The 14,064-nt window shown below is 38.1% G+C and overlaps 1 protein-coding gene across 2 annotated transcripts in view; it reads right to left on the minus strand.

The window, feature by feature from the left end:
- The window catches only part of KIAA1328 (KIAA1328 ortholog), a 380,212-nt gene that overhangs the window by 49,472 nt on the left and 316,676 nt on the right, over positions 1 to 14,064 (minus strand). For both annotated transcript variants that reach the window (XM_065890102.1, XM_065890101.1), the window contains exon 9: positions 6,111 to 6,219. In XM_065890102.1, coding sequence (XP_065746174.1) covers positions 6,111 to 6,219 — 109 coding nt within the window. The remainder of the gene's footprint in view (positions 1 to 6,110; positions 6,220 to 14,064) is intronic.

The raw sequence follows: 14,064 nt of genomic DNA on the forward strand, positions 1-14,064 counted from the left end.
ACACAAGATCTGATACATAATAGGCATTCAGTGAATAGCAGCCAGTATTGCCACATATGGTCACCACTCATGTACTCTATTGTATAGCAGCAATGAGTTCTGCTGTTCAAACCTACCACATAAACCCAAGTAGTGCCTGTAAGGCTCTAGTTTGAGGTTTGGGAATTTTAATTTAGTTCCTCTTCTCTACCTTGGAAGGATAACACATTATGTGCTAGGCACATGAGGGGACCTGGTTAAGCTCTAAAAATATTTGTGTGAATGTACAGGTGAGAAAAAAGTCTGATTTTTTAAAAAAAGGATTTTGTTACAGTTAGGATTCTAGGCACAAGTACAAGAAAGCGTTGCAATTTGGCTGTTGTGTGTAAGGCTAAGTTTCTTCCTATCAAGTTATAAAAACAAATTCTAGGGTTTCCCTGGTGGCGCAGTGGTTGAGAGTCCACCTGCCGATGCAGGGGACGCGGGTTCGTGCCCCGGTCCGGGAAGATCCCACATGCCGCGGAGTGGCTGGGCCCGTGAGCCATGGCCGCTGAGCCTGCGCATCCGGAGCCTGTGCTCCGCAACGGGAGAGGCCACAACAGTGAGAGGCCCGTGTACCGCAAAAAACAAAAACAAAAAAACCCCAGAAAACCCAAATTCTAACTCTTAAAGTAAGTTTGTCGGATTCCTACTCTAAATCAGAATTTTATAGGCTTAGTGCCTACACCTAAGAACAAAATTCAAGTTTCACACAGTGTGAGAAAATGAAAAAACACTGAAATTTGGGACCAGAAGAAAGAAAGAAAGAAGTAAAAGACATCCAAATAGTTAAGTAGTAAAATTATCTCTTTGAATGACATGGTTTTATATGTAGGAAACCCTAAAGACTCCACACACACACAAAACCTGTTAGAACTAAAAAATGAATCTGGTGAAGCTGCAGTATACAAAATCAAAATACAAAAATTAGCTGTGTCTCTTTACACCAACAATCATCTATCAGAAGAGGAAATCAAAAAAAAATCTCATTTATGATAGCATAAGGAAGAATAAAATACTCGGGAATAAATTTAATCAAGGAGGTGAAAGATTTGTACACTGAAAACTATAAAACATTGAAGAAAAGAATTGAAAAAGATACAGGTAAATGGAAAAATATCCTGTGTTCATGGATTAAAATAATTAAAATTGTTAAAATAGCCATACTACCCAAAGTGATATACAGATTCAATGTAATCTCTAACAAAATTCCAATGAAATTTTTTGTAGAAATAGGAAAAACAACCTTAAAATTCATATGGAACCACAAAAGACTCCGAATAGCCAAAGCAATCTTGAGAAAGAAGAGCAAAGTTGGAGGAATCCCACTTCTTGATTTCAAATTGTATTACAAACAGTATGGTACTGGCATAAAAAAAGACACATAGACTCACTGGAGAGAGTCAAGTGCCCAGAAATAAACCCAAGCATAAATGGTCAATTGATTTTCAACAAGGGTGTCAAGATATGCAATGGGGAAAGGATAACCTCTTCAATAAATACAACAGCATGTGGGAAAACTGAATATCCACATGCAAAAGAATGAAACTGGACCCTCATCTTACACTATACACACACAAAAATCAACTCAAGATGGATTAAAGACTGAAATGTAAGACCAGAGACTATAAAACTCCTAGAAGAAAACACAGGGAGAAAGCTCTTGACATTAGCCTTCAAAATGATTTTTTGCATGTGACACCAAAAGCTCAAGCAACAAAAGCAAAAATAAACCAGTGGGACTACATCAAATAAAAAAGCTTCTGCACCGCAAAGGAAACATTCAACAAAGTGAAATGGCAACCTACAGATTGGGATTAAAATATCTGCAAGCTATACATCTGATAAGGGGTTAATATCCAAAATATATAAGGAACTCTTACAACTCAACAGCAAAAAGCAAACAGTCTGATGAAAAAATGGGCAAAGGACCTGAATAGACATTTTCCCAAAGAAGACATAGAAAAACACTGTCTTCAAGACAGAAGTTTAAGTTTTAGATTGCAGGGTACTTGGATCCTTCCAGCCTGGGTTGGCAGAGTGTGGTCTCAGGTTCCCAATATTCTGAGCCTGCGTCCCTCAATCTCAAACTCAGTGGGCAAGGAGTCTCCACAAGCCACCTTCAAGTCAGCCTGTGAGCATGACTGTGCACTGGGAATTGCTCTATAGAAAGCTTGGCAGGGTGGAAACTTACAGCAAAAATTTCAGAACACATTAAGCATATGGTCTGACAGCAAAGGAACAAGGTCTTAAAAAAAAAAAGAACAAATTAAGCTATTATTTTTTAAAAGTTCCCCAAATAAGCTATTAAGTCCTTCAAAGCACATACACAAATATTTTCCAACCTCCCTCAACAAAAAACAAGCTCTACAAAATCATCCCTCTTGACACAGCTCAAAAAACAAACCAAACAAGTAAAACAAAAACCATCAACTTGGTGTTGTGATAAAAACTAATCTTTCTGAAAAAACCTAGAGTAGTGAGGTGAGCAGTGCTTCCTAGAAATAGGCTACCTACAGTTCCGGTTCCAAAAATTCACTAATTGGGCATGATTTGGTGAGATCAGTCTTTCTCTCTTCACATCTCACAGGGAAAAATAAAAAAAGACGTCAAGAGTACCAGTCTTAACTCTTACGAGTCAGGAAAGAACGGAGAGAAGGAGCCTTAGTAACCTTTCACTTCAGGGACCGAGCGTGTTAAGCCTGCTGCTGCAGGCCTGGTATTTGCCTCTATCAGTTTCGTAGGAATCATTATTGCGCTGTCATATGACTGAGACATAGAAACTCCACCGGTATTTTAAAAAGTGACAAGATATCTGTTTCACTGAACAATCCCAGAAGATAGTCTTCATTTTAATATAAAATGTTCCAGATTTACATACCTGAATAGAAAAAAGATACCAACATATAAAAAATATACTGCACGCAACAGACTTTTCTCCTTGGTCAAATTTGAAATAAAAGATTTGAAGATCCAAAGCTACCTTAATGCAAATAAGTGCCTGTTGCAAGTATACTGTTTGATGAAATTGGCATACATCAAGTACAATTAGAAAAGTTATTTATAATGAAGAAATACATAATTCTGCATCTTAATGGGGACGACAATTACAGCTGATGGTTGTTAATTAACGTTAACTTCTTTTGCTCTGGGTCTCAGAGATTTCTTATAAGGTCTGTATGCTGGCAATGGACACAACTAATTCTGCAAGGTACAAAAGGGGTAATTATCAGCAACATTTGTGCTCATAACAAACTCATTGGTAACTTGCCCAGCTCTGGCTCCACATTGGAGACCTGAGGATGAAGTAGAATTGGTAAACTCTGACTCAGTGTCATGGCAGGAAAGGTATTTGTTCAACTTTCTGAGTAAAGGCTCACCTACCCACCAGGTGTTCAGAATGACAGAGAAAAGCCCCTCCAGTTCTCTCTCCTGGTGGAATGGTCTGTGGGTGTTGCCTGTTCCAGGCAAGCAGAAATGCAAGGCATTGTTTAGTTCAGTGGTGCCACCCTCCTGTACCGAGATGCCCACTGTGCTTACTTTCTTGGACAGCTCAGGGGTGTGTGATCAGTATTGGAGGCTGGAAGTAAGATGGAAAGAGAGAAGCACTGCAGGTCTCAGCACAGAAAACTATTATAAAGCCCTCTTTGCTTGTGCTGTAAATTACATATTTATTTTGTTAGCATGAGATAGATGAATATTTCCACATACAAAGGTGCCCTGCTAAAATCAGGATAAGTGATATTAATGTCCTCTGGTCAGTATTATTGAACCTCGAAAGCAATAAACTTTATGCGTCAATAAATATTACATTTGCAACATAACTAACATTCCTTTACTGTCTTTAGCACTTATTACACATTGTAACCACAAGTCTACAATACATTTTTCACATTTGGGGTGTCACCAAGTGATGGATTGCTGTAGGAGAGGCTGTCCTTTAAATAAATCAACAAATAAAAATGCAAATGTTAACATTTTCAGCCACAACTTCTCCCATCTTGAATGCAGAATGAAAATTTCACATTACATTGACACGCAGCAGAGAGAACAATTAACAACGTACACTGTGAATGAGAAAGATGACTTTGCCAAGCTAGGTTTTATCACCTGCACATGGACCCACATGGGACTCTTATAGATGCCAGCACTTTTCAGAGAACAAAGGAAACCTGTCGCCCACTGGCATCTGTCGCATCCCCATCCTTTTCTGCAGGTCTTGAAAATTCTTGGAATTTAGGGTGGACAGGGAACGGACTTTTATCCTTGTTCTCCTCAGTACTTTCAAAGGTTTCTTGGAATGAAGAACAACAGGCTTTCCTCTTGCGTTAAGAGTTTATATGTAAAAGCAGGCTATAAAACATGCCTTTTCTACACTTTGAAATAAAAATAAATCAAACAATCTTGATTCTGAAGTCTGGAAAGCAACCACTGTGCCTTCCTGGTAACTGATTTTCATAGTACTGAGTCTTTTTTTCTCAACTCTGCACTTTGTATAATAGACCTATAATAGGCCATCAAGCACTTCTAAGGATAAAATCTGGTGTGCTGTACATTGTTTTGTTTAGCCAAATGCTCGTTATTTAAGAAGCTTCTGAGAATCTGTATTTAGCTGAACTGCAGCATTAAGAACTAATAAAGAATCCTTTTTTTAAGGTTTGTAGATATGAGTCTTCACAGCAATTTTAACCTGGGCTTGTAAAACTCTACAAAGTTGATATGGCCATTTCAGAAAATGTGTGCTGAGGATGTACTATAAAACCCTTACTGGGGAAACATTTTATTCTTCTTTTTCATGCTTTACTCTAAACCGAAGTGCAATCATCAAAAACACATTAGAGTAGTGTTAAAGATCTCATTGAAGATCTTAGTGTCAAAGACAGGAAAATTCATTAAGTTTGAAAATCCAGATTGTCTTTCCTCTTTACCTATTAACTCCTCCAAAGAAATCCCTCAAGATGAGCTAGGATGGATCCTCTCTGAGCACAAGCATTCATCCACAATGTTAAGTGGTCCAAGGTGGAAGCCCCATCAACCTTTCAGAGCCACAACCCACTGTAGGTCTTTGGCAAAATGCCATGCATGGTAGCATTAAAAATAAAAGAAAGGAGTAATGGACAAAGAATGTGGTAAACTAGTTAAATTTTCTTTTGACTGTGGGTGGCTTCCAAAATAGGGACGTTGCCATTGTCAACTATTATAATATTTAAGATCATGGGCTTTGGAGTCTGAAATGCTGGCTCTACCTCTTACTAGCTATGTGACCTTAGGCAAGTCACTCAATCTCTCTGAACCTTAGTTTCCCGATTTTTAAAATGAGTATGAGAGTAGTACCACCTCATAGGCTGTGATGAAGATTAAATCAGATAATGCGTACAAAGGGCTGGGCACATAGTAGATGCTTAATAGGTGATAGCCATTATTATTATCCTCTGTGTTAAGAGTCATTTCCCAAAAGTTCTTAATTAAGTCTTAAAATCTGTATTTATCTGATAAGATGCTAGGAATTTAAGTGCTCAATCATATCCCCAAGGAAACATAAACCAAGCCCTTTTGGTGTTGATGTTTATATATTCAGCCTTAAATGCATAATATGGGAGTTGGCTTATTAGATATGAGAAATTTTAATAACATATTTCTTTTCCTGACTCCAGAAAAGGCTGATCAAAGTATTAACTCCTCAAATGTCTCTGGTATAAGTAAATGTTGACAGTCACTTAACTGTAGTACAAAACCCACTACAGTTTTTAATATCAATGAATTCAGTTAGTTAAGCTTAGAGTCCAAGTGTATAACCATTCCATGATAAGTTGGGAAGGACCTGCTGCTAAACAGATTTTTTGATGAAAGGCAGGATTAGCTTTGTGTTTCTGTGGAAATCCTTGTCAATTGCCATTATCAATTAAGGAAAAGCATGCATAAAGGAAAGGGCTCCATGAGTTCAACCTTGTCATATCTAGATGCTTCCAAATAAGGGCCTCTCTCTTGAGTAGGAGGCATTAACAATTGTCAAGATTTTTCAATACTTATTAAATAACTCAAAAAAAGTTCTTATCTGCAGAATATTAAAACAAAGTATCCCTGAAACTTACCGGGGGGTGTCATGTTGCAATGATGCTGTGGTTGTGATTACAAGCTCCTTTTGGCTTCCTGTTGTCATAGGAGATGTGGATGCATCTTTTCTAACTTCTGCCATTGTCCCTGCATGAACAATAAAGGAAATAATTTGGGCACTTAATAAAAGGAAAAGTCTATTCTGAGTAATATATTCATATAGGAATCCCCAAGCTTTAGAAGCAAGCCATTTTCCCCCATGAAATGAAACAATGGCAGATGGAAAACTCAGTGAGTTGTTTTGGTTTTGTAAACATCAGTGATCTATAATATCTTGTTTTTAAAAAAGTGCATTTGTGCAATAACAGACTAACTAGAGACTGTGTTTTTAAACCTGATGGCCTATCAAAGTCCTGCTGATTTGGGTTTATTGTAAAAATGCCCAAGGAGGTAGACTGGTTTATTTTGTTCCTTTTAACTATCAATATCATAAGAAAAGTTCTTTCCTCTCTTTGACAAAATTGATAATTTCAGCACTTTGTACTTCTACACCCTCCAAATTAAATTGATCCTAACCCCAGAACTTTTAAGGTAGACATAAATCTTGAATATTTCTTTTAAAGAACTCAACATGTAAGATGCTAAACAAGTAAGATGCAAAAACAAGTAAGATGTTAAAACAAGTAAGATGCTCAACTAACCATTCTAGGGCTGATTTGGTCTTTGTTCCTTTCTAGCAAGAAATGTTTAGTTGATAATTACTTTCTTCTTCTGGAGTGCTCAAGACTAAGATCGCATGGACAGAAAGACCTTTTGTTTTTGTTTGTTTTATAATTATTATTATTTCTAATAATAAGAAATTTATCCTTTTTAAAAATATTAACAAAATTGCCAACTTTTTATTTATTAAAAATACAATAAGGCTTTTTCACATATCAAATTCTCACGTTATAGCTGGAAGAGACCTTGGACATCATCTCATCCTGCTTCTTATTTGATAGATGCTTTTTGTAGGACGAGCTCTCAGTAATGTTTTATTTTTTAAAAAATTTTTATTGGAGTATAGTTGATTTACAATGTTGTGTTAGTTTCTGCTGTACAGCAAAGTGAATCGGTTATACATATACATATATCGACTCTTTTTTAGATTCTTTTCCCATATAGGTCATTACAGAGTATTGAGAAGAGTTCCCTGTGTTATACAGCAGGTCCTTATTAGTTATCTATTTTATATATAGTAGTGTGTATATGTCAATCCCAATCTCCCAATTTATCTCTCTCCCCTGCCTCCCCACTTTCCCCCTGGTAACCATAAGTTTGTTTTCTACATCTGTGACTCTGTTTCTGTTTTGTAAGTAAGTTCATTTGTACTATTTTTTTAGATTCCACATATAAGTGATATCATATGATATTTGCCTTTATCTTTCCGACTTGCTTCACTCAGTATGACAATCTCTGGGTCCATCCATGTTGCTGCAAATGGCATTGTTTCATTCTTTTTCATGGCTGAGTAATATTCCATTGTGTATATGTACCACTTCTTCTTTATTCATTCCTCTGTCAGTGGACATTTAGGTTGCTTCCATGTCCTGGCTATTGTAAACAGTGTTGCAATGAACACTGGGGTGCATGTATCCTTTTGAATTATGGTCTTCTCAAGGTATATGCCCAATAGTGGGATTGCTGGGTCGTATGGTAGTTCTATTTTTAGGTTTTTAAGGAACCTCCATAGTGTTCTCCACAGTGGCTGTATCAAGTTACATTCCCATCAATAGCGCAAGAGGGTTCCCTTTTCTCCACACCCTCTCCAGCATTGGGTATTTGCAGACTTTTTGATGATGGCCATTCTGATTGGTGTGAGGTGAGGTATCATTGTAGTTTTGATTTGCATTTCTCTAATAATTAGCAGTGGTGAGCAGATTTTCATGTGCTTTTTGGCCATCTATATGTCTTCTTTGGAAAAATGTCTATTTAGGTCTTCTGCCCATTTTATGATTGGCTTATTTGTATTCTGATAACAAGCTGCATGAGCAGTTTGTGTATTCTGGAGATTAACCCCTGGTCAGTTGCTTCATTTGCAAATATTTTCTAACATGTTTTGGGTTGTCTTTTCTTTCTGTTGGTGGTTTCCTTTGCTGTGCAAAAGTTTTAAGTTTAATCAGGTCCCACTCATTTATTTTTGTTTTTATTTTCATTACTCTAGGAGGCGGATTAAAAAAGATACTGCTGTGATTTATGTCAGAGAGTGTTCTGCCTATGTTTTCCTCTAAGAGTTTTATAGTATCTGGCCTTAAATTTAGGTCTTTAATCCATTTTGAGTTTATTTCTGTGTATGGTGTTAGGGAGTGTTCTAATTTCATTCTTTTACATGTAGCTGTCCAGTTTTCCCAGCACTACTTACTGAAAAGACTATCTTTTCTCCATTGTATGTTCTTGCCTCCTTTGTCATAGACTAGGTGACCGTAGGTGCATGCGTTTATCTCTGGACTTTCTACCCTGTTCCATTGATCTGTATTTCTGCTTTTGTGCCAGTACCATACTGTTTTGATTACTGTAGCTTTGTAGTATAGTCTGAATTCAGGGAGCCTGATTCCTCCACCTCTGTTTTTCTTTCTCAAGATTGCTTTAACTATTCAGGGTCTTTTGTGTTTCTAAACAAATGTAAAAGTTTTTATTCTAATTCTGTGAAAAATGCCATTGGTAATTTGATAGGGATTACATTGAATCTGGAGATTGCTTTGGGTAGTCTAGTCATTTTCACAATATTGATTCTTCCAATCCAAGAACATGGTATATCTCTCCATCTGTTAGTGTCACCTTTAAGTTTTTTTTCATCAGTATCTTATAATTTTCTGAGTACAGGTCTTTTGCCTCTTTAGGGAGGTTTATTCCTAGGTATTTTATTCTTTTGGATGCAATGGTAAATGGGATTGTTTTCTTAATTTCTCTTTCTGATCTTTCATTGTTAGTGTACAGGAATGCAAGAGATTTCTGTGTATTAATTTTGTATCCTGCAATTTTACCAAATTCATTGACGAGTTCTAGTAGTTTTCTGGTGCCATCTTTAAGATTTTCTATGTAAAGTATCATGCCCTCTGCAAACAGTGACAGTTTCACTTCTTCTTTTCCAATTTGTAGCCCTTTTATTTCTTTTTCTTCTCTGACTGCTGTGGCTAGGACATCCAGAACTATGTTGAATAAAAGTGGCGAGAGTGGACATCCTTGTCTTGTTCCTGATGTTAGAGGAAATGCTTTCAGTTTTTCACCATTGAGAATGATGTTTGCTGTGGGTTTGTTGTATATGACCTTTATTATGTTGAGGTAGATTCCCTCTACGCTCACTTTCTGGAGATTTTTTATCATAAGTGGTGTTGAATTTTGTCGAAAGCTTTTTCTGCATCTATTGAGATGATCATATGGTTTTTATTCTTCAGTTTGTTAATGTGGTGTATCACATTGATTGATTTATGTATATTGAAGAAACCTTGCATCCTTGGGATAAATCCCACTTGATCATGGTGTATGATCTTTTTAAGGTGTTGTTGGATTTGGTTTGCTAGTATTTTGTTGAGGATTTTTGCGTCTATGTTCATCAGTGATATTGGTATGTAATTTTCCTTTTTTGTGATATCTTTGTCTGGTTTTAGTATCAGGGTGATGGTGGCCTCATAGAATGAGCTTGGGAGTGTTCCTTCCTCTGCAATTTTTTGGAAGAGCTTCAGAAGGATAGGTGTTAACTCTTCTCTAAATGTTTGACAGAATTCACCTGTGAAGCCATCTGGTCCTGGACTTTTGTTTGTTGAAAGTTTTAAAATCACAGTGTCAATTTCAGTAGTTGTGATTGGTCTGTTCTTTTTTCTTCCTGGTTCAGTCTTGGAAGGCTGTACCTTTCTAAAAATTTGACCATTTCTTCTAGGTTGTCCATTTTACTGGCATATACTTGCTTGTAGTAGTTTCTTATGATCCTTTGTATTTCTGTGATGTCAGTTGTAACTTCTCCTTTCTCATTTCTAATTTTATTGATTTGACTCCTCCTCTGCCTTTTTTTCTTGATGAGTCTGGCTAAAGGTTTATCAATTCTCTTTGTCTTCTCAAAGAACCAGCTTTTAGTTTCATTGATCTTTGCTATTGCTTTCTTCACCTCTATTTCATTTATTTCTGCTCTGATCTTTATGATTTCTTTCCTTCTACTAACTTTGGGTTTTATTTGTTCTTCTTTCTCTAGTTGCTTTAGGTGTAAGGTTAGGTTGTTTATTTGAGATTTTTCTTGTTTCCTGAGGTAAGATTGTATTGCTATAAACTTCCCTCTTAGAACTGCTTTTGCTGCATCCCATAGGTTTTGGATCACCATGTTTTTGTTGTCATTTGTCTCTAGGTATTTTTTGATTTCCTCTTTGATTTCTTCAGTGATCCATTGGTTGTTTAGTAACACATTGTTTAGCCTCCATGTGTGTGTTTTTTACAGTTTTTTTTTTCCTGTAATTGATTTCTAATCTCATAGCATTGTGGTCAGAAAAGATGCTTGAAATGATTTCAATTTTCTTAAATTTACAAAGGCTTGATTTGTGACCCGTGATGTGGTCTATTCTGGAGAATGTTCCATGTACACTTGAGAAGAAAGTGTATTCTGTTGTTTTTGGATGGAATGTCCTATAAATATCAATTAAGTCTCTCTGGTCTAATGTATCATTTAAGGCTTGTGTTTCCTTATTTTCTGTTTGGATGATCTATTCATTGGTGTAAGTGGGGTGTTAAAGACCCCCAATATTACTGTGTTACTGTCAATTTTCCTTTTTATGGCTGTTAGCATTTGCCTTATATATTGAGGTTCTCCTATGTGGGTTCATATATATTTACAGTTGTTATATCTTCTTCATGGATTGATCCCTTGATCATTATGTAGTGTCCTTCATTGTCATTTCTAATTTAAAATTCTATTTTGTCAGATATGAGTATTGCTACTCCAGCTTTCTTTTGATTTCCATTTGCATGGAATATCTTTTTCTATCCCTTCACTTTCAGTCTATATGTGCCTCTAGGTCTGAAGTGGATCTCTTGTAGACAGCATATATATGGGTCTTGTTTTTGTATCCACTCAGCCAGTTTATGCCTTTTGGTTGGAGCACTTAATCCATTTACATTTTAAGGTAATTATTGATATGTATGTTCCTATTGCCATTTTCTTAATTGCTTTGGGTTTGTTTCTGTAGGTCTTTTTTCTTCCCTTCCTCTTTTGTTCTCTTCTCTTGTGGCTTGATGACCATCTTTAGTATTGTGTTTGGGTTGCTTTTTCTTTTGTGTGTGTGTTATCTATTGTAGTTTTCTGGCTTGCATTTCCCATGAGCTTTTGAAATAGCAGTCTATATATATACAAGGTTGTTTTAAGTTGCTGGTCTCTTCATTTCAAATGCAATTCCCATTTCCTGCATTTGTACTCTCCTCTTCTCATGGCTGCTGGTTTAGGTATCATATTTGTGTGTGGACGATTTCCTCTTTTTACTGTATTTTTGCCTCTACCAGTGAGCTTTCCCATTTGTGATTTTCTTATTTCTAGATGTGGCCTCTTTATTTTCCTCCCTGCCTAGAGAAGTTCCTTTAGCATTTGTTGTAAAGCTGGTTTGGTGGTGCTGAATTCTCTTAGCTTTTGCTTCCCTGTAAAGCTTTTGATTTCTCTGTTGAATCTGAATGAGAGTCTTGCTGGGTAGAGTATTCTTGGCTGCAGGTTTTTCCCTTTCATCACTTTAAATATATTGTGCCACTCCCTTCTGGCCTGCAGAGTTCCTGCTGAAAACTTAGCTGATAACCTTATGGGGATTCCCTTGCATGTTATTTGTTGCTTTTTCCTTGTTGCTTTTAATATTTTTCCTTTGTATTTAATTTTTGTCAGTTTGATTAATATAATACAATATAATATTATAATTAATATATAATCTCAGGCCCTTTCTCTTTCTCTTCTTCTTCTGGGACCCCTATAATGTGAATATTGGTGAGTTTAATGTTGTCCCAGAGGTCTCTTAAACTGTCTTCATTTCCTTTCATTTGCTTTTCTTTATTCTGTTCTGCAGAAGTGATTTCCACCACTCTGTCCTCCAGCTCACTTATTCGTTCTTCTGCCTCAGCTATTCTGCTATTGATTCCTTCTAGTATATTTTTCATTTCAGTTGTTCATCTCTGTTTGTTTGTTCTTTAGATCTTCTATCTCTTTGTTAAACATTTCTTGTATCTTCTCAGTCTGTCTCCATCCTTTTTCCGAGATTTTGGATCATCTTCACTATCATTACTCTGAATTCTTTTTCAGGTAGATTGCCTATCTCTTATTCATTTAGTTGTTGTTGTAGGTTCTTTATCTTGCTTCTTCGTCTGCAACATATTTCTTTGTCATCTCATTTTGTCTAACTTACTGTGTTCATAGTCTCCTTTCTGCAGGCTGCAGGACTGTAGTTCCTCTTGCTTCTAGTGTCTGCCCCCTGGTGGGTGAGGTTGGTCCAGGGTCTTGTGCAGGCTTCCTGGTAGGAGGGAATGGTGCTTGCCCTTTTGTGGGTGGAGTTGGGTCTTGTCCCTCTGGTCGGCAAGGCCATGTCGGGGGGTGTGTTTTGAGATGGCTGCAAGCTTAGTACGACTTAGTACGACTTGGACAGGCAGCCTGTCTGCTGATGGGTGGGGCTGCATTCCTGTCTTGCTGGTTGTTTGGCCTGAGGCATTCCAGCATTGGAACCTGCAGGCTGTTGGGTGGGGCTGGGCCTTGGTGCCGAAATGGGGACCTCTGGGAGAGCTCATGCCAATTAATATTCCCTGGGGCCTCTGCTACTAGTGTCCTCGCCCCCATGGTGAGCTACATCCAACCCCTGCCTCCCCACAAGACCCTCCAAGACCCCTAGGTAGCTTTAGCCAGGCTCCTATGGAGGTACTGCTTTGTGCTGGGTCCCAGTGCATTTGAGACCTCGTGTGTGCCCTCCAAGAGTAGTCTCCATTTCTCCCAGCCCCGTGGAGCTCCTACATTCAAGCCCCACTGGCCTTCAAGGCTAAATGTTCTGGGGGTTCTTCCTCCCGATCCCAGACCCTTAGACTCTCTTGAAGGGCTATTTTTATATGGGAATGTCCCTGTGTAGCCTGTGTGGGTTTTATATATATATATATATATATATATATATATATATATATATATATATATATATATATTTTTTTTTTTTTTTTTTTTTTTTTTTTTTTGGTGCAAGGGCTATTTTTAGTATGGATGTCTGCTCCCTCTTTCCTCAGTGTATGCTGGACGTTATCCCCTTGATAGGGGTTTGACTGGTGCTGTGGTGACTAGAGCCTGCCCTGGGTATTGTGTGGGGCCTCCCCTTTGCTCTGTGGTTGTCGGGGTGGGGTCTGCTCCCTAGTTGGAGTAGAGACCCCAGATCTGTTTCTTAGCTGTGTTTCTGATCTGTGATGTGAGGTAGGTGGGATTGGAGCAGTCCCACTGGGAGAGAAGCCACTGAGTATTCCTCCTCTGGAGCTGTTCACCTGTGAGCATGCTATGTTGTGTCACCTTCCACCTGTTGTGTGAGCTCACAAGTTACTCTGTTATTGGCACTATTCTCAGCCCCATCTTAACTGTCGGTATGCTGGCAGCTGGCCCTGGAGTCTCTCAGGCATTGTTTTTACCAGGCCACCAACATAGATACACTGAAGTCACATCCCAAGATTGCGGTAATCCTGGATCTGGACCCACTGTGGGCACTATGGGGCAGCTCTGACTCTGACCTGGACCAACCCCTGCATGTACGTGCCCACAAAGTTCACACCTGCTAAAGCCAGACCCACCTCAGTTGCAGGAGCACTTGTTGTCTGTTCAGATGTTCCGCAGGTGCTGAGTTTACCAAGCCAGTTGCAGGGTTTTAATCTGTGGTTTGTGCAGGTAAAAGGAGAGATTTCAGCTCTTCTTCCTTAGTCGCACAGCCCCTGGGGCTCAGATTTGGTTTCAGCCCCACCTCTGCATGTGGGCCATCC

This window comes from Phocoena phocoena, chromosome 13 (genome assembly GCF_963924675.1).
Source record: "Phocoena phocoena chromosome 13, mPhoPho1.1, whole genome shotgun sequence".
Lineage (NCBI taxonomy): Eukaryota > Metazoa > Chordata > Mammalia > Artiodactyla > Phocoenidae > Phocoena > Phocoena phocoena.